General features: G+C 41.8%; 1 protein-coding gene across 7 annotated transcripts in view; it reads right to left on the reverse strand.

The window, feature by feature from the left end:
• The window catches only part of dnah5l (dynein, axonemal, heavy chain 5 like), a 102,454-nt gene that overhangs the window by 41,482 nt on the left and 36,075 nt on the right, over nucleotides 1–24,897 (reverse strand). For all 7 annotated transcript variants that reach the window (XM_055006887.1, XM_055006885.1, XM_055006883.1 and 4 more), the window contains 29 exons: nucleotides 24,566–24,765; nucleotides 23,243–23,396; nucleotides 23,062–23,172; nucleotides 22,337–22,492; nucleotides 22,122–22,250; nucleotides 21,206–21,421; nucleotides 20,980–21,126; nucleotides 20,732–20,904; nucleotides 20,032–20,102; nucleotides 19,849–19,956; nucleotides 18,781–18,968; nucleotides 17,078–17,272; nucleotides 16,139–16,273; nucleotides 15,640–15,697; nucleotides 15,433–15,564; nucleotides 14,566–14,783; nucleotides 14,253–14,387; nucleotides 13,394–13,570; nucleotides 12,925–13,014; nucleotides 11,896–12,030; nucleotides 11,373–11,474; nucleotides 11,128–11,295; nucleotides 9,680–9,886; nucleotides 5,890–5,982; nucleotides 4,695–4,931; nucleotides 2,833–2,898; nucleotides 2,615–2,755; nucleotides 1,182–1,313; nucleotides 20–130 (listed from right to left, as the gene is read on the reverse strand). In XM_055006887.1, coding sequence (XP_054862862.1) covers nucleotides 20–130; nucleotides 1,182–1,313; nucleotides 2,615–2,755; nucleotides 2,833–2,898; nucleotides 4,695–4,931; nucleotides 5,890–5,982; nucleotides 9,680–9,886; nucleotides 11,128–11,295; nucleotides 11,373–11,474; nucleotides 11,896–12,030; nucleotides 12,925–13,014; nucleotides 13,394–13,570; nucleotides 14,253–14,387; nucleotides 14,566–14,783; nucleotides 15,433–15,564; nucleotides 15,640–15,697; nucleotides 16,139–16,273; nucleotides 17,078–17,272; nucleotides 18,781–18,968; nucleotides 19,849–19,956; nucleotides 20,032–20,102; nucleotides 20,732–20,904; nucleotides 20,980–21,126; nucleotides 21,206–21,421; nucleotides 22,122–22,250; nucleotides 22,337–22,492; nucleotides 23,062–23,172; nucleotides 23,243–23,396; nucleotides 24,566–24,765 — 4,185 coding nt within the window. The remainder of the gene's footprint in view (nucleotides 1–19; nucleotides 131–1,181; nucleotides 1,314–2,614; nucleotides 2,756–2,832; nucleotides 2,899–4,694; nucleotides 4,932–5,889; nucleotides 5,983–9,679; nucleotides 9,887–11,127; nucleotides 11,296–11,372; nucleotides 11,475–11,895; nucleotides 12,031–12,924; nucleotides 13,015–13,393; nucleotides 13,571–14,252; nucleotides 14,388–14,565; nucleotides 14,784–15,432; nucleotides 15,565–15,639; nucleotides 15,698–16,138; nucleotides 16,274–17,077; nucleotides 17,273–18,780; nucleotides 18,969–19,848; nucleotides 19,957–20,031; nucleotides 20,103–20,731; nucleotides 20,905–20,979; nucleotides 21,127–21,205; nucleotides 21,422–22,121; nucleotides 22,251–22,336; nucleotides 22,493–23,061; nucleotides 23,173–23,242; nucleotides 23,397–24,565; nucleotides 24,766–24,897) is intronic.

A 24,897-nucleotide genomic window follows, 5' to 3' on the forward strand; every position in this document is an offset into this window, starting at 1 on the left:
ATCCTGTGAGTCAGACTACCTTGAAGAACACCAGGTCCATGGCTCCGCCTCTCACCGCCTCATTGTACTGTTGCTGGAAAACTGACAGCCGCTCCGCGAGAACATCCGGCGAGGGGACTGGCTCGTACACCTGTCAGTCATATCAAGCTTTACACTTCGAGGGATATAATAACAACAACAATAATAATAATAATTAGAAATATCTGCTGTTTTAGCTAAAGCTACATGATCTAGACCGCTACTCCTGCTAAATACATCACTTTGATTCAGGAACTCTGTCCTGGTTGATCCCAGTTCATCTGAAACACTTCAGTTCTGGTTGGAGGTCATGAAGTAGAACATTAGTCTTTGTCATGGTGCCTCTTTACCAGCTAAACTCCCACAATGCTCTCTGCTTTAACTGTAGTCTGAGTGACGTCTCCTCTGGTCTCTACAGGATTAAACAGGAAGAAGCTCCACCTGCTGGAACAACCAGGAACAACAGCTGATCTACATTTACTGACATTACGACCTTCTCCTTCCTTACATTTAGCAATTTTGTGTCTTGTTTTTGTCGTTTTGTGTCCCGTTTTTGTTGTTTTGTGTCCCGTTTGTCATTTTGTGTCACGTTTTTGTCATTTTGTGTCCCGTTCTTGTTGTTTTGTGTCCCATTTTTGTTGTTTCGTGTCCCGTTTTTATCTTGTCTCATTTTAAGTGTGTGTTGTCTCAGAATATGGTGTCAGGATGCTAAATATTAAATGGGTCAGATCAGGGGTGGAGAAACTTGATGGAGACATCCCTAAATATAAGTACTGATAAAAGTGAGAAGAAAATATTCCTCTTATAGCTTCTTGAAGGCATTTCACCTTCATCCAAGGTTGATCTTCAGTCCTGTCTGACTGATGGGGAGTTCCTAATGTCTGCAGTCACTTCAGAACAACATCCACACCTGGAGACAGGTGAGTCCTGGTCATTACTGGACCATCAGCCATGTGAGTTGGAGGAACTAGGAACACCTGAAACTCTCATCAGTCGGCTAGAACCCAAGAAGAACCTCAGATGGAGGTGAATCAAGAACCTAAAAGAGAAGTTCTACTGAAGCTCTGAGGATCAGGTGACCTGGACAACTGAGATCTACAGAGACAAGAAAAAATGTCTTTAACTGAAACATCAATAATAATTCAGTGGAATCAGTCTGAGACCTTCGGAGCCTCCAGTTCTGGATCTTCTGGTTCGTCACCTGTTGCCTCCGGGGCTTCACGCAGGAAGTCCACGAAGCAGCTGTCCCACTGAGCATGCTCAGTCAGCGCTCTCCCATGATCCTCCACTGTGATCTGAGCAAGAGGAGAAAAACAAAACAGGTACATAAAGAATTAAAGGATGTGGCAGTAACTCTCCAAGCGTCTCTGGTGGTTTTTCTTCCCTGTGGTTCATGTTTGAATCTAAAGTCCTGCAGCTCAATGGAACCAGAACAGCATGAAGAAAAGTTCAAACAGTTTAGTTGGTTTAAAGTCCTGGAATCACAGTTAATACACAAAATGATGCAAAAATGTCACCAAAAGATGCAAAAATTACCCCAAAAGATGCAGAAATGACACAATAAGAAGGAAAAAAAGTCGCCAAAAGATGTCAAAATGCCACAAAAGAAAAAAAAGTCACAAAAAGATGGCAAAATTGACCAAAAAGAAGCAAAAATGTCACTAAAAGATGCAAAAATTGACCAAAAAATTGCAAAAATGTCATAAAAAGACGCAAAAATGTCGCTAAAAGATGCAAAAATTACCCAAAAAGATGCAAACATGCCATAAAAAGATGCAAAAAGTCACCAAAAGATGCATGAATTACCCAAAAAGATGTAATAATTACCCAAAAAGTTGCAAAAATTGACCACAAAGTTGCAAAAATACCATAAAAAGAAGAAAAATTTCACCAAAAGAAGCAAAAATGTCATAAAAAGTAGAAAAAATGTCACCCAAAGATGCAAAAGTGACAAAAAAAGAAGCAAAAATGTCACCAAATGATGTAAAAATGACACAAAAAGAAGCAAAAATATCACTAAAAGATGCAAAAATTACCCCAAAAGATGCAAACATGCCATGAAAAGCTGCAAAAATGTCACCAAAAGATGCATGAATTACCCAAAAAGACGCAAAAATGCCTCAAAAAGAAGAAAAAATGTCACCAAAAGATGTAAAAATTACCCAAAAAGTTGCAAAAACTGACCAAAAACTTGCAAAAATACCATAAAAAGAAGAAAAATTTCACCAAAAGAAGCAAAAATGTCAAAAAAGAAGAAAAAATGTCACCCAAAGATGCAAAAGTGACACAAAAAGAATCAAAAATGTCACCAAATGATGTAAAAATGTCTCAAAAACAGGCAAAAACATCACCAAAAAGAAGCAAACATGTCACAAAAAGAATCAAAAATGTCACCAAATGATGTAAAAATGTCTCAAAAACAGGCAAAAACATCACCAAAAAGAAGCAAACATGTCACAAAAAGAATCAAAAATGTCAATAATAGATGCAAAACTGCAAAAATGTTCAGTTTTGTCTCTAATAATTCTACTGCTCTACTAATGATGGGTTTGTTGCAGAATCATTTAAAGGAAATTAACTGTTTAAGCACACAAACCTCCTGGATGATGGAGCTGAACGTCCGTCTGTCGCTGCCGTCGACGAATCGGTCGGAGATCACTCTGCTGCATTCATGGTGGAAGAGGGCAGCGAGAACATCCGAGCTGCGACACACTTCAGGCTTCACCGTGAGGATGCCCTGAGACACACAACACCGACTGAAAACACAACGACACACTGGCAGCACGAACCAGCAGCTTCACTCAGCGTTTCTACCTGCCAGATTCTGCTCAGGTCCCTCAGGTTGAAGATGTAGTGGAACTTCGCAGGAGACGGAAGCATCTGAGGAGACATTTGTCGACATGGTAACATCCTGTGGTTCAGTTTAAACACAAGCAAACAATAAAAAGACTGTTCAAACCGAGTCTCATCTGGAAACATGTTGAACCAGCTGTGAGAGAAACTGAAGGTTCAAAGGAGCTTGATGGTAAAATATACAGAACAGAAACACAGAAATATGTACATTTGTTGGAATCTACTGCAGCATTTCATCATCAAAACCAAATGGAAGCACAGACTAATAACTGGTGTCAGACAAACACAATTAGTTCAAAATACAAACTGTCACATGAGTGGTAGCATCATGATTCACCTCATGATTCATGATTCCTCCACCTAGTGACTCTAATGGAACTCAGTTGGTTCTGGAAGACCCAAGTTAATGGATGATCTGAGGTCAGTGATTGGAGGATAAAGACTCTTGGATCTGGGGGGTCCAGTCTCTGGTGGATCAGAACTCCTGGATAGAACTACACCATGAAGACTGAAGAACCAAGAAACTCTGAGGAAAGGTTGTTGAAAAGTATCAGTCAGGACGATACAAGAACATTTAAAGTTCCTGAAGATCTTCTGGAGTCCAGTTAAATCCATCATTAAGAAATGGAAGGAAGATGGAACATGAATAAATCTGACTAGAGCAGGACGTCCTCAAGATCTGAGAGACTAGAAAGGGAGGCCACCAAGACTCCTATGACTCCTCTGAAGGAGAAAGGGACTAGAGAGGGAGGTCACCAAGACTCCTATGACTCCTCTGAAGGAGAAAGAGACTAGAGAGGGAGGCCACCAAGACTCCGATGACTCCACTGAAGGAGAAAGAGACTAGAGAGGGAGGCCACCAAGACTCCTATGACTCCTCTGAAGGAGTTCCAGCTTCAGATTGTTCATCCAACAACTGTTGTCTGTTCTTCACCAGTCAAAGCTTTATGGAGACAAAGAGAAAGACTCTGATGGGAAAAAGCTCCAATTAAATCTGGACTAAAGTTCACCAAAAGACATGTGGAGACTCTGAAGACACCTGGAAGAAGGTTCTTTGGTCTGAGGAGACCAGGATGGAGCTTTATGTCCATCAGACTAGATGATATGTTTGATGGACACCATCACAAACACACCATCCCCACTGTGAAGCACGGTGGAGGCAGCATCATGATGTGAAGCACGGCGGTGGCAGCATCATGATGTGAAGCATGGTGGTGGCAGCATCATGATATGAAGCATGGTGGTGGCAGCATCATAATGTGAAGCACGGTGGTGGCAGCATCATGGTGTTCCTCAGCAGCAGGTCCTGGAAGGCTGGTAGAGGGTAAATGAAATCCTGGAGGACAACCTGATGGTCTGAAGAGAACTGAGACATGGAGAAGATCAGGTTTCCATCCAGACGATGAGTTGAAGCAAACAGACAAAGATCCTCAGAGATGGTTTGAAGACAACAAGATGGAAGTTCTGGAGGAGTCAGAGTCCAGACCTCCATCCACCTGAGAACTAGAGTCTGGACCTGAAAAGTTCTGTTGATCAGGATCCCTGAGGAAACTGACAGAGTTTAACAGTTTACGAAGAAGGAGGTCCAGATGTTCAGACTGATGGAGACCAACAGAATCCAGGGTTAGAATCTACTAAATACTGACTGGAAGGAGGAAAACACTGATGGAACCACTGGTTCTAGATCTTATAAATTTAATTAACTGCCATTACTCTGTAGAATTCAGCTCATACTTTGACATGAAAGAGTCTTTTGTTGTAAATTCTTGTCAAATGATTGAAGTCAGAGACATCAGGGCCTACCCCTCCTCAGACAGACCTACCTTGGCCTTCACCGTCTGCCACACCCTCCTGGTGGAGGCCACCAGGGCGGCGGCGAGCTCACAGACCTCCTGAGGGAAGCCCCTCTCTGGGCAGAAGTATCCCTGAGCCACGGTGCCGAAGATCTTATCGATGGATGAGTCGGAGGGCAGCGTGCAGTTGAAGATGCAGAAGTGCCTCTTGAGGCGCTGAGGGATGTCGTTGCGACCACTGCCGGGATGGATCATGGCCGCCACCAGCTGGTAAAGGTAATTTCATGTGTCACCACATTATACCATCTACTGTTAGCTCTTTTTACCAGGGAGCATCTAACCATGTCCTGTATGGTGGGAACTGCATGTTTGTATGTCATGTAAATAATCAAATATCTTCTAGAGCAACAGGGCGATTTAAAAGGAAAGAAATCTTAATACCCAAAATATACAGTATTTATACACAGAATAGGCCTCAGTTTAACACATGGAGAGGATGATTAAAACAGTTTCACCTTGTCTCATCTCATCTCGTCCAACACTAACAATAACCCTCATCTTATCTTGTCCCGTCGTATCTCATCTTAGCTCATCTCGTCTTTTCTTTTGTTGTCTTATCTTGTCATATCTTATCCCATCTTATCTCATTGTATTTTATCTCATCTCATCCTGTCTTATCTCATCTAATTTTATCTTGTCTCATCTTCTCGTATTTTATTTCATCTCATCTTGTCTCATTCATCCCATTTTATTTAGTTTCATCTTAACAATAACCCTAATTTTATCTTGTCTTATTTTATCTCGTCTTGGCTTATCTCATCTGATGTCGTATTTTATTTCATCTCGTCATCGAATCTCATCCTCTTTTATCTTGTTTTATTTTAATAACAACCCTAATTTTAATCTTATCTTGTCTCATCTCATTGTATTTTATCTCATCTCATGTCGTCTTGTCTCATCTTGTCTGATCCCATCTTATCTCATATTTTTATCTCATCTCATCCTAACCCTAACAATACCCTCATCTTGTCTCATCTCATCCCCGTCTTATCTCATTTTGTTCTCATCTCATCTTGTGTCATTTCATCATATCTCATCTTATCTCATCTCATCTTTTCTTATCTTAAGCCCCTCTCTGGACAGAAGTGTCTCTGAGCCATGAGTGTCTATGACTGATGACCAGGGAACATTACAGAACCTCCAGTCAGCTTCCACTGATTCCCACCTGAATATCCACCACGGTGATGAACTCTCCTGGACGATCCAAGCTGTAGAAGCCGCCCTGCTCCATCAACTGACGCACAATCTCATTGGTTATCTGGGTGAGAAGGGGCGGGGACAACAGTATAAGCTATCTGATTGGCTAAACTTTAATTTTAAAAAAAGAATCTCAATGGCTGTTTATCAACACACACCAAGGCATTCTGGGAATATTCAGTCTGAGAAAACTTTAAAAAGTGACTTTCTGCTGTTTGAAATTATTTTAAAAATGGTCCAAATAAACTCCAGATTTATACGACTAACTGAAATGACAGAAGCTTGGTCTGAACGAGTTTGAAAATGACTAAATAAAGCATCCACTATCACTTGAAACTGAGCCAAAATTTTACCCAAACACCTACAACTTACGCAAATTGCCTCGGAGGCTTCCCAAAATGTGAACAAATTTGCCCAAATGACCCCTCAAAAAACTGAAACTGAACAAAATGAAGAACCTAATGACTCTAAATTTATCTAAAATGACTCACAAATTACCCAAAATGAGTGAACCATTGTCAAAACCACAAAAAGTGTCCAAAATGTAACTCAAACTGTCCAAAACAATTTAAATTTTGCACAGAGCACCTCCAAAAAGTGTCCCTAATGACTCCAAATCGACCAAATGTACCAAAAATTGACCAAAATGACAAAGACCACGACTCAAAACTGATCGAAAATAACTAGAAAATGTTCAATGTGACTCAAAAAGGTGATTGTGGTTAAACTTTAAGGCTCATATCAGTGTGTTGGTAGGCGGTTGGTCAGAACGGGTTCTAGTTAAATAAAAACTAAGTTTGGACCATTATTCTTTGGTTTCGGAAAGATTTTCATCTGATTTGGAACAAATGTTGAGTCCACTTGGACAAAGGTTGACTGATTTTGGACACATCTGGATGATTATTGTGTCATTATGAAGAAGTTTTTTAGTTATTTTGGACATTTTTTTGTGTAACTTTGGAGCAACTTTTTAAAGTCATTTTCAAAAATTTTGGATTAATCCTGTCTAAAGCTGGAGAAAACTTTACAAATATCATTGTGGGTGAACTTTAAGGCTCACATCAGCATGCTGGGAGGTGGTTGGTCAGAACATTTAGAGATGATGGAAGAATCATTTCACACCCAGAAGATACCAGAATAACCGCCAACACATCCAGGGAACCAGTGGTTGTTTCTAGGACTTGGTGTCAGGAGGGTCAAACTCATTTTAGTTCCACATTCAGTCCAGTTTGATCGCCATGGAAACCAGTAAAACCACAGCATAATAACCTCTAAATAACCACAACTCCTAATGGTTCCTTTGTTTTAGTGCAAAAATGTTCACATTTAAGGAATTACCTTTTTACTAAACACCATGAACAACCTGAAGTTTATGAAGAAAAATTAATTCAGTTTCATCAACATTCAGCCTCAGTTTATCATTTCCACATTACAACTTCCAGATCACAGAGTGTCTACAAAGGAACACAACATTTAGTCACCTGGAACTGAACCATAGAGGATTTACTGGAGGATCAAAACCACAAAAGTCAGACAAAAAAAGAAAAAAAAAAAACAAAAACATTACAAAAACGAGACAAAACGACAAGAATGAGACAAACGACATGAAACAAAACAAAAGATAAAAAAATCAGACAAAAGTTACAAAACAACAAAAACAAGACAATATTACAAAAATGAGACACAAAATGACAAAAGAACAATGAACAATCTGGTGTTTTACTGGTCTAGAAATGATTTTAAATTTATAGTTTTACTAATTTACAATCTGCAGTTAATGTCTTCTCTGGAATTTTTACATTTTGAGGACCGGATTGGACCCTGTGGAGGACCACTTTTGGCCCGAGGGCCGCATGTTGGACACCACTGCTCTGTGTCACAGATATTAAACTGTTTAAACTAGGATACATCCCATAATACTGATGCTGACAGCTGCTTAAAGAGAAAAATGCTCACAAATTACTCAATAAAATGTTAAAAATGTATCTGAAGTGACTCTAAAACCTTCATTAAATGATGTCAGATCAGTTCAGAATGAAATAATACATTTTCAGATCGTCCAGTATTTTCCTACATTTGCCAAACTGGCTGAACGTATTCCACAGTTACTCAGAAATCACCAGAAATTTGGTTCATTTTGACTGACAATAGTCCAAATATAATCCAAATTCAGATTAAATTTTTCCAAAACACTGCAAAAATTCAAAATCTTACCAAGCCTATTTGTCTTATGTTTAGTCAAAACGTCTCATCCCACTTGATTTAAGATAAATTCATTTAACAAGAGACATTTCAGCAGATGGAGGGACTTGTTTTAAGACAATACATCTTAAATATCTTGTTAAGTCAAACAATCTTGAAATGATCTTGTTTTGAGTTGAATTTTACTAGAAAACTCATAATAAGTTTAACCCTCGTGTCGTCCTGCAGGTCAAAATTGACCCGTTTTAAAGTTTGAAAAGGTGGACAAAAAAAAATATTTTCACAGTGAAACTTCTAATGTCCACATTTTCAACATTTTTGGGAAATGTTTGAACATTTTTTGATGGAAAAAAAGAAATGTTAAAAAAGTTTCTTAAGAACATTGACAAAAAAAATCAACCAAAATCCAGCGTATTAAAGAAATTAAAGAAAATATTAGAAGCTTTACTGATATATATGGAATCACTTTAGATATTTTTAGGATTTTTTTGGAAGATTTTTACTCATTTTTTGAAAATATTTACAAGAATTTTCTTGCCAAATTTGAGGGATTTTTTAAAATAAAACTTTTAAGGGAAACTTTTAAGTAATTACTGGAATTTTCTTCCTGAAGGTTTTGCAAATTTTCAGAAATATGGGGATTTTTTTTGCTGATTTTTTGGCTTTTTTTCAGACAAGGAAGCAATATTTTTTGGTGCCTGTAAATGAGGACAACAGGAGGGTTAATACATCTAAATTAGGAGGTTACATGAAAGCAAAAATCTATTTTTGAGTGAAAAACTGCTATTTTTTTTTAGCATGTCTGGCTTATTTTAAGACACCTAAGCTTGACAATCCTGGTAAAATAAAGCTTAAAATAAGTTTTCTCAGCTAATTTTAAGATCTCAATATTCTAAATATCATATCTTATTTCAAGAAATCTTACCAAGACATTTTCACTTGTTTTATTGGCAGATTTTTTACTTATTTCAAGGTAAAGATTCCTTGGAATAAGTTTTTTTTCTTGTTTTGAGAGAAGCATATTTTCCAGTGACCTCCAATGTGTCTGGAATGACATGAACTGGAAGAATCCTGCTTTACGCCTGGATGGACGTTAAACTGATCTGGTGTCAGTTTGCGACTTGTTTTTCTGTTTTTGTGTCTGGTTTTTGTTGTTTTGTGTCATTTTGTATCTCCCTTCTTTCATTTTGCATCAGTTTTGTGTTGTCTGTCGTTTCTGACATTTCGTACGTCTCTTTTTCTGTTTCGTGTCTCATTTGTCTTGCTTTTTGGCTCAGTTCTCTTCATTTTGTGTCATTTTTTGTTTTTTTTTTGTCGTTTAGTGTGACGTTCAGTCCAATAAGACGTAGCGTATCCGAGAAGAGTAAATGATGTTCTGACAGATTTCTCCGGTCGGGATTTCTCAGTGTCAGCTCATAAAGTTGGAGTCTGATGGACAGAGTTCGTCTGATTTACGCTGAAACTTTCCCCCATTTAAATCTAAAACATTCAGGTGTCGTGTGAAACTTAAAGCAAACAAAGAAAGAGCTGACCAATTGGAGGCTGTCTGAGCCCACCTGGTCTCCCCATTGGTTGACGACGGGCATGTTGATGTCGTCTATGAAGACGGTCATCCTGCGTCCGGCTGGCGGCCCGTAGGTGGCGCCCATTCGTTTGTCCACGTAGCTCTCGATGGTCCTCTGGAACATGGAGGGCAGGGTGGCCGAGGAGAAGTTCAGCGTCTTCCCCAGGTGGAGCTCCGGGTCTAGTTTACCCAGAAAGCTCTGCAGGGGGACGGACATTAGCGTTAGCATGGGCTAGCTGAGGAACATGATGTTCTAGCATTCAGACGACGTGATTCAGTGACGGAGGGAAGCCTGGACAGATTTCATTTAGTCCTTCAAAAACAGAAAACCAGGTAGACGTAGAAATGCAACGACACACTGAATCTGGACTACAACAGCCAATCACAGGGTCCAGTTAACCCACAGTAGTTTATTTTTGATTTGTTTAGATTAATCATGTCAATGTCCACAATAACTTCATAATAAATAAATAACTATTATTATTAATCAGGTTAACACCCATAACTCCATAATAAATACAATAAAATTAGTCAGATCAATGTCCACAAGAACTTCATAATAAATAATAATAAATCCATCCATCCATCCATCCATTATCTATACACCACTTAATCCTCACTAGGGTCATGGGGGGCTGGAGTCTATCCCAGCTGACTCAGGTGAAGGCAGGGGACACCCTAGACAGGTCACCAGTCTGTCACAGGGCTACATACAGAGACAAACAATCACTCTCACATTCACACCTACGGGCAATTTAGAATGATCAATTAACCTCAGCATATTTTTGGACTGTGGGAGGAAGCCGGAGTACCCGGAGAAAACCCACGCATGCACAGGGAGAACATGCAAACTCCATGCAGAAAGATCCCGGGAAAGCCGGGACGTGAACCAGGGATCTTCTAGCTGCAAGGTGAAAGTGCTAACCACTACGCCACTGTGCAGCCCACAATAATAAATAATAATAAAAAATAATGCTGCAGGGTCTTAGCTTTATAATTAAAATAATCAAGTTAACGTAATTTTAGGTTAAAAAAATTAAAAAATGAATAAAAAAATGAAATATTAGTCAGGTTAATGTCCATAATAACTTTGTAATACATAAATAATAATAATAATAATAATAATAATAATAATAATAATAATAATAATAATAATAATAATAATAATAATAATAATAATAATAATAAAAATAAAAATAAATAAAAATAATGCCGTAGGGTCTTAGATTATAATGAAATTAGTCAGGTTAATGTCCATAATGACTTCATAATAAATAAATATTAATATCAATCAGCTAGTTGTGGACTGTTTTCAGGTACTGCAGTGTTCTGGTTCCTGATTGGGTCCCAGCCTCAGGAGAAGTTCCTCAGTATCTACCTGAGACCACCAGGTTCCATCAGTCTACCTGTGTTCTGACCCATCAGGTCCGGTTCTCCTACCTTCACGGTGACGGTCTTGGCAGTTCCCTGCTCCCCGATCAGCAGCACTGCCTTCCCCTGCTTCATCACGGTCCTCATCAGGAAGTCCATCCTCACGTTGTCCACGTTGGGGACCAGGATGGACCGGTAGTCGGGGACGTGGTCTCTGGGGTAGATGTACTCTGGGACCTGGATTCAGGTAAAAAAAACACCTGTGGTGACTTCAGGTTTGGGCTCGGACTCACCTGGACGGCAGCAGCTCAGACCTGATTGGACCAGGACTCCCACTGGCCCTGAGCTCCAATGCAGAACTCAAACATAGTCAGCTGGTCCTGAGAGGGGGGCAGGTCCAGAGACGAGCTGTAGCCCTGGAGGACAACACAGACGGATTATTATTATTATTATTATTATTATTATACTGACAATCTGGAGGACAACCGCAAACTGATTATTACTAGTGTTATCATTATTATTATTATTATTATTATTATTATTATTATTATTATTATTATTATTATTATTATTATTATTATTATTATTATTATTATCACACCAACACACACGGAAACAGAAGGTCATATTGATTATTTTATTATTATTCTTTATTATTTTATCATCATTATCATTATTATTATTATTATTATTATTGCTGTTATTGTTATTTTTTTATGATTATTATTACACAGTCTTCCGTTGTTTTTCCACTAAAGTTTCATTTAAATCAGATTTTATTCAAACTGAACGTGTCCTTTTCAGGAAGCCAGTGTGAGTGTTGGAGAGCTTCAGCACCTTCAGGAAGGCCTCCATCTTGGCCCGGTCTTCCAGCTCCAGCAGAGCGCCCAGAGACCACATGACCGCCAGGACAAACAGTCGACCCATGTCACCATGGCAACCCTGTCTGTCCTCCACAGCTAGCAGCAAACCCTGAAAACAGAGGAACAGTCTCACTTCAGCTGGAACACTGAAACCAGACAGTTCACATGATGCTGCCTCCACCATGCTTCTCCTCATGATGCTGCCACCACCATGCTTCTCCTCATGATGCTGCCACCACCATGCTTCTCAGTGGGGATGGTGTGTTTGTGATGATGTTCAGTGTTTGGTGTCCATCAAACATATCACCTAGTCTGATGGACATAAAGCTCCATCCTGGTCTCCTCAGACCAAAGAACCTTCTTCCAGGTGTCTTCAGAGTCTCCACATGTCTTCTGGTGAACTCTAGTCCAGATTTAATTGGAGCTTTTTCCATCAGAGTCTTTCTCTTTGTCTCCATAAAGCTTTGACTGGTGAAGAACAGACAACAGTTGTTGGATGAACAGTCTGAAGCTGGAACTCCTTCAGAGGAGTCATAGGAGTCTTGGTGGCCTCCCTCTCTAGTCTCTTTCTCCTTCAGTGGAGTCATAGGAGTCTTGGTGGCCTCCCTCTCTAGTCTCTTTCTCCTTCAGTGGAGTCATAGGAGTCTTGGTGGCCTCCCTCTCTAGTCGCTTTCTCCTTCAGTGGAGTCATAGGAGTCTTGGTGGCCTCCCTCTCTAGTCTCTCAGGTCTTGAGGACGTCCTGTTCTAGTCAGATTTATTCATGTTCCATCTTCCTTCCATTTCTTAATGATGGATTTAACTGGACTCCAGGAGATCTTCAGGAACTTGGAAATGTTCTTGTATCGTCCTGACTGATGCTTTTCAACGACCTTTTCTCAGAGTTTCTCTGAGTTTTCTTGGCATGAAAGAATCTTTTTGTTGTCAATTCTTATCCAGAAAGTCAAATTAAATTAACTATGATTCAATGATGAAAGTAACTTGGAAGTATTTAACGTGTCATACCTGCAGCAGGTCGATAGTCTGTCTGATGTACATACACTCCAGAAGCTGCATCTTCGGAGTTACAGCAGTGAACACAAAGTCCAGCAGGTCCTGGAACAGATTCAACACAAAGCTTTTCACTCTCTGTTCACGTCCTAACAGAATCACAAACTGTTTAACTTCCAGAGCAGTCAGCAGGGGGCGACACTCTCAGCTGGTCAGGCTGCTGGTCTCCATCTGCAAAGTTCAGAACTGACTGATTTAGAGACTTTTTACTCATCCAACAGCTTCCTCCTGACGAGAAATGAAACAAGAAGACACTGTGTCTGAGCTGTCATATTTGGTGTGTCATTTTGTGTCTCTTTGTAGTTGTTTTGTGTCTCTTTGTGGCTGTTTTGTGTCTCTTTGTGGCTGTTTTGTGTCTCTTTGTGTTCTTTTGCAGAAGTGAACAGAGGAACATTAAGATCAGAGAGCTGTGCTGAGTTCTTGCCTGGTAGCAGCAGTCGAAGCAGCGTTTCAGGCAGTCGGCCTGCTGCTCTGGTAGTTTCTGTAGCCAGGCCTGCAGGACGGAGCTCCAGCCGAGCACCGAGGAGCTCATGAAGACCATCCCATTCCTGGAAACCGTGGCCGGGGAGGCGTTGTCGATGTTGTGGGGTTCAAAGACGATCTGGAGGCAGAAAACAAAGCTCATGTTTTCACTTCCCTTCATGTGGGTCTGTTTGGTCAGCATGAGTTACCATGGAGATCTAGCTCCTCAGCATCAGTTACCATGGAGATCTAGCTCTGCAGCATCAGTTACCATGGAGATCTAGCTCCTCAGCATCAGTTACCATGGAGATCTAGCTGCTCAGCATCAGTTACCATGGAGATCTAGCTCCACAGCATCAGTTACCATGGAGATCTAGCTCCACAGCATCAGTTACCATGGAGATCTAGCTGCTCAGCATGAGTTACCATGGAGATCTAGCTCCTCAGCATCAGTTACCATGGAGATGTAGCTCCACAGCATCAGTTACCATGGAGCTCTAGCTCCACAGCATCAGTTACCATGGAGATCTAGCTCCACAGCATCAGTTACCATGGAGATCTAGCTGCTCAGCATCAGTTACCATGGAGATCTAGCTCCTCAGCATCAGTTACCATGGAGATGTAGCTCCACAGCATCAGTTACCATGGAGATCTAACTGCTCAGCATCAGTTACCATGGAGATCTAACTGGTTTAAGCAGCTTCAATCTTCATGAAACTGAAAACTGACTAAAACTCAACCTGCTGACTCGCTGATCTCGCTACACTCATGACTCAGGTTAAGACATGCCCACTGGGCTCCGATTGGCCAAACACCCTCACCTTGCAGCAGGGAGCCATGGGGATTCGATCTCCGTTTGCCAGCGTCAGGGTTTTGTTGTCGTCCAGAACCGAGTTCAGGTTCTCAATCCAGATGGCGTCCACTGGACCGTCCAGAACAATCCAGATATTTTCCCCCTGACAGAAACAGATATTCCACACTTTTTAGAGGTTCCTCTAGTGTCCTATGTCTGCTTTATGGTTCCTCTAGTGTTCTATATCTGCCTTTTGGTTGTTTTTAGTGTTTTTGAACCCTGAACAGGTTCTAAAATCAACATCACAGACCAACCAATGAATCTGTGGAACCAACACCAACCTTCTTGGCCTTCAGGGTTCTCCTCCACAGTGTGGAGAACACTCCATCTGTCCAGTCGTTGGTGGTGACGTCCAGTGAGCCGAACATCTGCGACGCCGTGACGGCTTTGGGGTTCATCCTCATCTCCCTGTGGGGGGCGCCGCACTCCGCCATGGCCCTCATCAGCGTGTGGATGCAGGACGACTTACCGGAACCGCTGGGACCCAACGCCATCATCCCTGCAGCAACACGACCCGCCAGAACTCAGCCCAGAACCATACAGGAACCAGTCTAGAAACAACCAGAAACCAGCCCAGAACCAACCAGCATTCAATCCCCTGGTCTGGTTTTTATCCTCTTCTCTTGTTTCGTCGTCTGTAGTTTGTGTCTGTGTTGTTTTGTGTCTCATTTTAATCCTTTCGTCTTTTTTGTGTCATGTTGTGTATTGCCATTTTCATTTTGTGTTCTTTGGTATCTTGACTTTGTGTCATTTTTTGTTCTTTTTTGTCTTGATTTTGTCATTTTGTGTCCAATTTTTCTCCCGTGTCTCATTTTGTTGTTTTATTTGGGACAGTTTTGTCTCCTTTCTGTCATTTTGTCAGGTCGTGTCTCATTTTTTGCTTTTTTGTCTTATTTATAGTGTTTTGTGTCCGATTTTTCCTCTCATTTTGATATTTTCTTTGTGTATCACACAGTTGTGTGTCGTTTGTGTCGGTCTGTCTCTAATTTGTCCATTTTTCTGCTGTTTACGGTCCTTCTTGATTTTGGCTCTAAAAAAAGCTTCAGATTTTAGAGTTTTATTTGGTGAGAACAGGACCTAGCTGTTAGAACTCGGCTGTTTTTCCTGGAATGTATTAAAGTGCGGTTCTGGTTCCGTCTGATCTGTACCATGTCGAACTCTCTGGGTCTCGTAGAGCTGGACCAGCTTGAGGATCCAGGGGGGATGAGGGATCAGCCCGGCCTGCTGAGCCTGACGGACGATGGATACCTCCAGGTCGGGATAACCGGCTTTATCCAGAACTACGGAGGAGCTCAGAGTCAGTAACTAGAACTCAGCAGTCACTCCAGGGTTCTACGTGTCTGATCAGAACGTACCAATGCCAGGAAACAGGTCATTGATCAGACTCATGAACAGAGGCTCGTCTTCATCCACCTGCAGAGAAACAATCCAAGTTACCGTCAGACTAGACAGGAAGTAGGATTTTAGACTGATTAAACCTTTAAAACTACAAATACTTGAACATAAAGTGGTACTTTGGGTGTATTAAACCTTTGAAACTATAAATATTTGAACAAAATTTAGTATTTAAGGTGGAATAAACCTTTAAAGCTAAAAGAACTTGAACAGAAAGCAAAATTTTGGGTGAAAAACTTTGATATTATTACTTTAAAACTACAAATAGTTGGACAGAAAGTAGTATTTTGGGTGGAATAAACCTTTATGTCCTGTTTCTGGGTGAGGCTGAGACTTTTCTGAAGGACTTGTAGAATCCATAAGAGTCCAATAACAAAGTAAATGGAAGCTACCAGCAGCTCCTGGGTAACCAGCTGTAGATAACTAACCCTACAGCTGTGCTCAGAGAACATCACTAACCAGCTTGGAGAGGTTCATGTCTCTCAGGACCCTCATCACCACCGTCTGCTCTGCTTCCGACGGGTTCGATCTCTTCACAGCTCCCAGCGTCCTCAGAACTGACAAGATGTTCCTCAGACCGAAGTCATAATGAACCTAGAACAACAGACGAGGGAACACAACAAACGGGCCTTCAGTGTATTCATATATTAGCTTTGGATGGATCTCATTAAGTTGAACAGGAGTCTTTGTCATGGTGCTCATTGCTGCTAAACTCATACAGGTCCTGGAGATCGTAGGAGCTTCAGGAGAAACCAGCCGGACTTGTCTGGAAGACGTTTCTAGAAGTTTCTAATTTTTGTGGCATGTTCGTCATTTATTCTCGTTTTTGTCATTTTGTGTCTCATTTTTGCCGTTTTATGTCTCGTTTTTATTGTTTTGTCCTGTTTTTGTCATTTTTTTGTCTAATTTTTGCCATTTTGTGTCTCGTTTTTGTCTTTTTGTGTCTTTTTCATGTCAAATTATGTCTCTGTTGTGTAATTTTGTCTCATTGTTTCACTCTGTCTGGTGTCCATTAACCTCTTCAGAAGTCTTTGTCGTGGTGCCCCTTTACTAGCTAAACTTCCACAATGCTCTCTCCTTTAACTGTAGTGTGAGTGACGCCTCCTCTGATCTCTACAGGATTAAACAGGAAGAGGCTCCACCTGCCAGAACAACCAGGAACTACAGCTGATCTGCGATATATTTTCTGACATCAGGACTTTCTCCTTCTGCCCTTTGTGGTTTCTATATGTCTAAACGGTTGCAGATGACCAGTTAACTGTGAATCATGGCGGTACTTGGAGTGTGTACTATCCAGGAGAAAGGTACCAGGTATCTAGAAGAGTTCTAGTAGGAGAAAGATTGGAATGTTTCAGAAGATGATGGATTTAAGACAAGTGAGGAGGACCAGAAGCCGACCTGTTTGGACAGCTGCTCCTCACACAGTTTGTACAGGGTGTAGAACTTCCTGCTGAGAACCTGGTTATCACGGAAACCTGCACTGGCCAGTTTGACCCTCATGATGATGGCTCGGTCCGGGACCATCATGGCCACCGTGCGGAACTGGATCTTCAGGTTCTCGGGCAGTTCCTGGCGGCCAGCGTAACCGGGGTTCTGGAGGAACAAGAAGGTAGCGGTGAAGTCTGGAACTCTGTGGCTGGTTGGTTCACAAGATGATCGGTTCTAAACTCCCTGAATTCTCTTTTCTCAGTTCTGACTGGTGCTGAAGAACTCTAAGTCCTGTTGTAGAGTTTGATGTTTCATTCTGGAACACAGTGAGGCGGTCTGGAAGGTACCCAGCCAGAACAACAATCTGAGACAGCTCTGAAAAGTTCTACGAAGAGTTTTCTTTTAGTTCCCAGAATGTTCTTCTGGAAGTCTAGACGACTGAACATGTTCTGTTTGCTAATAACTTTCCTGGACTGTTGTTCTCCAACTTTCTCCCTACTGAATGTTGTACTGAGAAAGTTTTTTCCCTCTTATCACGTTACGTTGTGGGAATGTTTCATAGACGTTCTGTACAAAACATCCCCAGAATGTCCTGAGAACATTGCAGCCTGTCATTTGTCAGTTCTGTCATTTATTTTCCAGACAACATCCTCCGAACGTCGGTATTAAAACATTATTTTAACGTTATAGGAACATTATTGGAAAGGTTTTCTTTAAATCTTAAAATGTTCTTTGATCATTTGAGCAGAACATTTTCTTTAAGAAACTATTAGAACTAGGAGGAAACTTCTGGGAACATACACACACTGGAACCTTTGGAAAACATTTGGATCTTGTTTGTTCACTGACTTTTTCATTTTAATGTCAGCCATCGTGTCATTGTGTAAATGTTCCGTCTGGATTTTGACAGTTATATATATACATGAATACACTGTTTGACTGCAAAATGACATCTTTTTATCATGATTAAGTGAACCTAAGGGATCATAATTTCAGATATTTGGTGTTACTTTAAAGAAAACAGTCTACACTGGAAAACAAAACAAATCTGACAGCAGAGGTGACAACAAAAAACTGTACAATGATCTAAAAGTAATGAAAATAAGAGCAGATATCTGTGAATTAATGACCTTTCTCATTGATTTAAAGGTGGTAAAAGAGCTTCACTGTCAAACGTGGACAATATTTACAGAGTTGGTCTCTTTAAGGTCAACACCTAAATTAATCATTATTCTCTGTGATTCTACTAGTTATCTAAAATTTAACAAAAATAGGAAATGTCATTTTATGTTGTTTTGTGTCTCGTTTTTGTCATTCTGTGTGTGGTTTTTGTCATTCTGAGTCTCGTTTTTGTCATTTTGTCCTGATTTTCCATCTTATGCCTTGTTTTTATCTTTTGTCTCTATGTTGTATCATTTTGTCTCATTGTTTCACTCTGTCTGGTGTCAATTAAACTCCTCAGAAGTCTTTGTCATGGTGCCCATAGCTGCTAAACTCCCACAATGCTCTCTGCTTTAACCTCGTCTGGTCTCTACAGGATTAAACAGGAAGAGTCTCCACCTGCTGGAACTACCAGGAACTACAACTGATGTACATTTACTGACATCATGACCTCCTTCTTCTGCCCTTTTCTGGCTCATATGTTTAACTGGTTAGATGGAGAACTCTGGTACCATCGTGAGGAAGATGCCAAACTCTGGGTCCATGTTGACCACGTCTCCATCAGTGAAGACGAACTGTTCCTTTTTGTTCTTCTTGCACTGCAGGACGATGTAGATCTGCTGGGCGGCGACAGAAAGCACTGGCAGCTCGATGCGGTTGAACTCGTCGAAGCAGCCCCAGGATCCGGACTGAGCCAGACCTGCAGAAACACAGCAGAACCAGCCGACACCGGTCTGGAACCATTACTGTTCTCCCATCGATCCTCCCGTTGCGTTCCGTTACAGAAGATAAACAAAACCACAGGAAACAGGATTCATTCACACCTGGGCTGAACTCTAACGTGTTCATCTAGATTCATTAATTACAGAAAAAAGAACACATTCCCCATGAACACTCCAGCCCAGTAGGTGGCGCTAATGAAGCTAAAGTCAGAAGATCCACAGCACGCAGGAAGTGACGTAAGAAAGTTTGGAAGAAGAGATGCATTGAGCTGGTTGGGAGGAAAGTTTGCTTTTAAAATCTTCCCGATGGCAGCTTGGATAAAAGCCAGGTTGTTTTCTGATCACCTCAATGCAAAAGTTTGCAACTTTTTACAGTGATTTTTAATTTTTGTGGTGCTTTTGATGGTTTTTGTTGTAATTTTGTGTCTTTTTGTGGCGGCTTGCACCTTTTGGTGATTTTGCATCTGTTTGGGATGATTTTGAACCTTCCTGTGGTTATTTGGCTTCTTTTCATGCTTATTGTGCTTTTTTGTGGAGATTTTGAATCTTTTTGTGGTTTTTCTGATCACCTAAGAATCTCATTACTCGGGGTAACCACTGGGTTTCTGCTGTGTAAAAGACCATAAAGTTGTTGAATCAAAATGCTCCTCAGGTTTCCTGGATGTTCACCAGATGTTTCAACCCAGTCCAGAGGAGAATGAGCGACCGAGGCTGGGAGGGAATCACAAACAAAATGAACTTTGACTCCAAACCTTCAAAAATCACCAGAATTTAGAGCAAAACGGACACAGAGGGAGGTGAGTTTGCCTCGCTCAGGTCTCCAGACAGCAGCAGGTTCCAGCAGGTGATGAAGCTCACCTTTGTAGATGCGTCCCAGGCCTCTGTAGTCCATCTGGTCTGAACAGTTGAAGACCACCACGTACTTCCCCAGGCAGCGACCCATGTCTTTAGTGGTCTCCGTTTTACCTGCAAACACTCACAGAGTCAGAGGAAGGCGAGCGGATGGGAGGAAATCTCACCGAGGTGGAGGTGGAAACTCACCTGTACCTGCTGGTCCAGCCGGAGCTCCGCCCATACTCATCCCCAGAGCCTGGGCCAGAGTGATGTAGCACCTGCACACAGGTAGCCATCAATTAAAAACTGCTATTAGTCTAAGTACTTCTGGTTCTGAAGGTTTATTTCACCCAAAATATTTTTAATTCAAGCATCTCTGGTTCTAAAGGTTTGTTTCACCCAAAATATTTCTTTTAATTCAAGTACTTCCGGTTCTAAAGGTTCATTACACCCAAAATACTTCTATTAATCCAAATACTTCTGGTTCTGAAGGTGTATTTCACCCAAAATACGTCTTTTAATTAAAGAACTTCTGGTTCTAAAGGTTTATTCCAACCAAAATACCACTTTGTATCCAGGGATTTGTAGTTGCCAAACATTATCTCAACCCCAAAAATACTACTTTCTGACACATGAGCTCTGGTTGGAGGTCATTAATTTAACAGGAGTCTTCGTCATGGTGCCCGTTACCACTAAACTCATCCAGGTCCTGGTGATCGTAGGAGCTTCAGAACAAAACCAGTCGGACTTCTCTGGAAGACGTTTCTAGAAACGTTTTCCAGACTAAAAGGTTGTGTAGGAAGAATGTTCTCACATCAGTTCTGGTTGGCGGTCATTAACTAGAACATTAGTCTTTGTCATGGTACCCGTTGCTGCTAAACTCCCACAATGCCAGGTGTGTGTGTACCTGTCTGTCAGCGGGGTGATGACCAGCCTGTCGGTGCAGCCCAGATATTCGTTGCAGTAGCTGAACTCCACATCTGTGATCTGGATCACACATCTGTCCGCCTCCTCCAGGAAGTAAAACCTCGACTGTTTCTGCCATTCGAAGTCCGACGCCGACCGCACGTTCAGATGCACCTGGTGGAGTTACCATAACAACATGAACCACGACGACCAACACTCAGCAACACTTTGGTCCATCCTTCCGCTCACCAGCTCGTCGAAGATGTCCCTCTGGTGGACGTGGATGGTGATGAGCGTCTCGTACTTGGTCCTCTCGTTCCTGCTCAGCTCCCTCGTCGTCACGTCGATCAGCTGGTTGAGGACGTCCAGGAACCTCTGGTTGGTGGTTTGCATGATCTGTGGACAAGGACACAGCGACAGTGAGGGGAGGAGAAGGCGTGTCGGACATGTCCTCCTGCTTTCTAAACACAAGCACCTTCTTGTCGGACTTGCTGTTGCCGAGCGCTTCCTCTGCATCTCTGGTCCAGATCATCTGGATTCCCAGCAGGCCGACCTGAGCGGGGAACGCCGACTGGAGCTCCAGCAGCTCCATCCCGGGCTCGCTGATGGCCAGGTGGGCCTGACGGATGATGGCATGGAGGGTGAGCCTCACCCCGGCCAGCAGCTGTCCCAACCACACCTCCACACTCCCCTGGAGAACGGCCAACAGTTCACAGGTTTAGAGGAAATAAACATGAATCAGAGAGACAAAGGAGACTTTACCAGGAGGAACCTATAAATCTCTTCTGCTGCACCACTAATGTCTAAATCTTTAATGTTAGGTGGTCTTAATGAGAGGTTTAAGTTCACGGGAAAGAAGAGACTGAGTTTATTTTACTTCTTTATAGTCTTTTCGAAAAAAAAGACTTAAGGCGTCATTAGGTTGGTTGTTTGAACAAGGTCATAATGAAGATACAGATTCATTTCAAGTATCTTCACTTAGACATCAAGGACAGAACAGTGACTTCTTTAGTCGACCTCCTCTGGTCTCATCAAACTGCAATATTAACACAATAAAACCTGGATATAAACAGAACATCATTTCAGAATATACTCTCAGTGACTTCATGCTAAAATTCTTCTGGTCTCTGGAAGAAGAACCTCTGAGAAGCTTCTCATCACACAGTTTTCTGGACCTCCTGGTTCCTTCATGTTCTCCACATTTATTTTTACAGAGTGAGATGTTATGCACCAAAACCATAAACACAGATGGAGTCAGACCACAAGAATCAGCACTAGCTCTACCAGAACCAGCAGCAGGTTCTCCCAGAGGTTGTTCTCTTTAATGCTGATAACCTCCCTGGAACATAACACCTCCTGGGGCTGTGAGATGGTCCAGGTGGAGGTCCTACCTGAGCCAAGACTGGGTGCTGCAGCTCCACAGATTCTCCTTCCTGGGACTGGAAACTGATCATCTGGTCGTAGAAGGTCTCACTGAAAACAACTCGACTCACGTTGTCAAAGAGACTCAGCAGGTGAGTCTGACAGACAGACAGGTAGACAGACAGATTACCTGTATGGTGTGTGTTACCTGTATGGTGTGTGTTACCTGTATGGTGTGTGTTACCTGTATGGTGTGTGAGTCGGAGGCCTGGCCCAGGATCTCCAGCAGCGCCGGGTCAGACACGAAGAAGAACCGAGGGAACAGGAGGCGTTTGTTCTCCAGGTATCCGGACAGAGACTTCTGACAGAGTTCCAGCTGTTCCAGCAGGTGAGGCAGCAGCTGGAGGAGGAATGGAGGAACATTCTCACCTGGTGTGGTCATTCTAGGGATCATATTTGGTATCTTCTGTCTCAGCTGTGTTGCTTCGTGTCATTACTCGTCTGTCTGGTTGTTTGTTCTCGTTGTCCTGGTGTTTTTGTCCTGCTGTGTCCCGCTGTGATCCATTTATTTGTCTGCTCTACAGTTTTGTGTCTTTGTTGTCATTTACGTGCTGTTTTTCATGCTTTTTGTGTTGTTTTATGTCTTGTTTTTTCCATTTAGTGTCTCAGTCTGGTCATTTATGTGTCTTTGTGACAGTTTCATTATTCATTTTTGTTACATTTTTGTTGCTGCCAGTCGCTTTTGGGTCAAATTTATCTTGTTTATGTCATTTTATGTCTTTATGACAGTTTTAGCTCCTCATCCTGTAGATGTTTTTCTAGCTCCATGTTTCCTCTCTACTCTGCTCATTATCAGCAGATGTTCCACCATGCTGGATGGATCTCCAACTACTAGAAGATGTTCCACCATGCTGGATGTTGGGACTCTGGGTGTTTTTGAGGAGAAGCTGGTCATTCCGACGGCATCACCTGGCTGAGCGTCTCGTCTCCCACGCAGCACTGCACCACGTTGGGAAGCTCGTGTGCTCGCTGCATGATCTTCTGCCAGGACCTGTCGATGTTCTGGAAACGTTTGGCCTCCTACAGGAGATACAGATCAGCGTTAAATTCTGTCCAGTGTGAGAGAAAATGCTGAGGACAAAGACCCGACCTGAGGCAGCTGCTTGGCGATGTCTCCACCCACAAACACCGCCTCCAGGTAGATCCACAGGTTCTGAACCGACAGCCACTTCTCCACGGTCTCGGAGGTGTTGGAGAGTTTCTGGACCCACAGCTGGATGGACGCTTTGAACGGAGCGTTGTACCTTCAGGACCAAGGACCACAGCTGATTCATGCGTCCCTTCATTCATACTCCCTCACCACCTCATTCTGAACAAGTCTGAAGGTTTGTGCATCGCCCTGGAGCTCATTAGCATAAAGTAGTTTCATTTATGCAAATGAGGCGTGGACAGCAAAGCTCAGACGCATCGCAAACCTTTGGTCAAACGTCTAAACCAGCTGTCAAACTAAAACCAGCACAGATACAGCTGATTATTTCTCACCTCAAATGCATTCAGAAACACTTCTTGCTCAACTGTTTTTGGAATAAAAGAGGGTTGTCATTTTGCATCTCATTTTTGTCATTTTGTGTCTCGTTTTCATCGTTTTGAGTCTAATTTGTGGTTTTATGTCTTGCTTCTGTCATTTTGTTTAGTTTATTTGTCCTTTTGTCTCATGTTTTTGGTCTCTGTCGTTTTGTGTCTTGTTTTTGTCACTTTGTGGGTTGAGTGGTTTTATGTCTCATTTTTTATGTTTTATGACTTTTCTGTCATTTCGTGTCTCTTATTGATGTTTTTCTATCACCATGTTTCCTCTCTACTCTGTTCATCATCAGTAGAAGATGTTTCACCATGCTGAACGTATCTCCAACAACTTCTGTTCTGCTTCTGAGCCATGTTGCATTTATTCATTCATCCAGTAGCTTTGGTTTTGGTCTCATATTAATTTTTAATAAGTTTTGGGGCATTTAGGATAATTTTTTAAACAACTCTGCACAGATTTATGCCATTTTAGACAGTTTTAAGTCATTTATACACTGGTTTATCTCATTTTAAACCATTTTTGAGTCATTCTGGACAAATTTTGAAGGATTTTGAATCCATTTTTCAACAATTCCGGAAACCTCATGCCATTATAAACCACTTTGTAGTCATTTTATTTGAGCTCCAGTAATTTCAGTTTTTGAGTCATTTTTAAAAATCATTTTACACTGGTTTTGCACAAGTTTGTGTCATTTTGGACAAATTCGGAGCCATGTTGAATATAAATAATTACAGCTGTAGAAAGATGTTTCACCATGCTGGATGGATCTCCAACTACTTGCTCCTCTGTTCACCGTTTCTGAGCCATATTATATATATACAGATATTGTTCTTGCAGCTGTTAGGAGGACAAACATCAAACGACTACAGTTTGACTGAAACCGTCTCCTACCTGTTGCTCAGCAGCGACGTCAGCACCATCAGACTGTCCTCCATCATGGAGATGTTCTCGGCGGTGTCGGCCCCTCGGAGCAGCAGTTCCCCTCTGGTCCTGAAGGTGGCGAAGCTGAGCATCCGGCTGCTCCACTCCGCGGCGACGTCCTTCAGCTTGGCCTCGATGTCCTGCTCCTTCACAGCGCTGATGCATACATCCTGAGACACAACATTTCAGCCGTTTGTTCCCCAAGCGTCAGGATTATTACGAACAGAAGAACTACCTCAAAGATCTTTCACTTGTGCAGATGACAGAAAAACAAAGCAACAAGACACAAAATGACAAAAATG

This window comes from Amphiprion ocellaris, chromosome 22, assembly GCF_022539595.1.
Source record: "Amphiprion ocellaris isolate individual 3 ecotype Okinawa chromosome 22, ASM2253959v1, whole genome shotgun sequence".
In the NCBI taxonomy this organism is placed as follows: Eukaryota; Metazoa; Chordata; class Actinopteri; family Pomacentridae; genus Amphiprion; species Amphiprion ocellaris.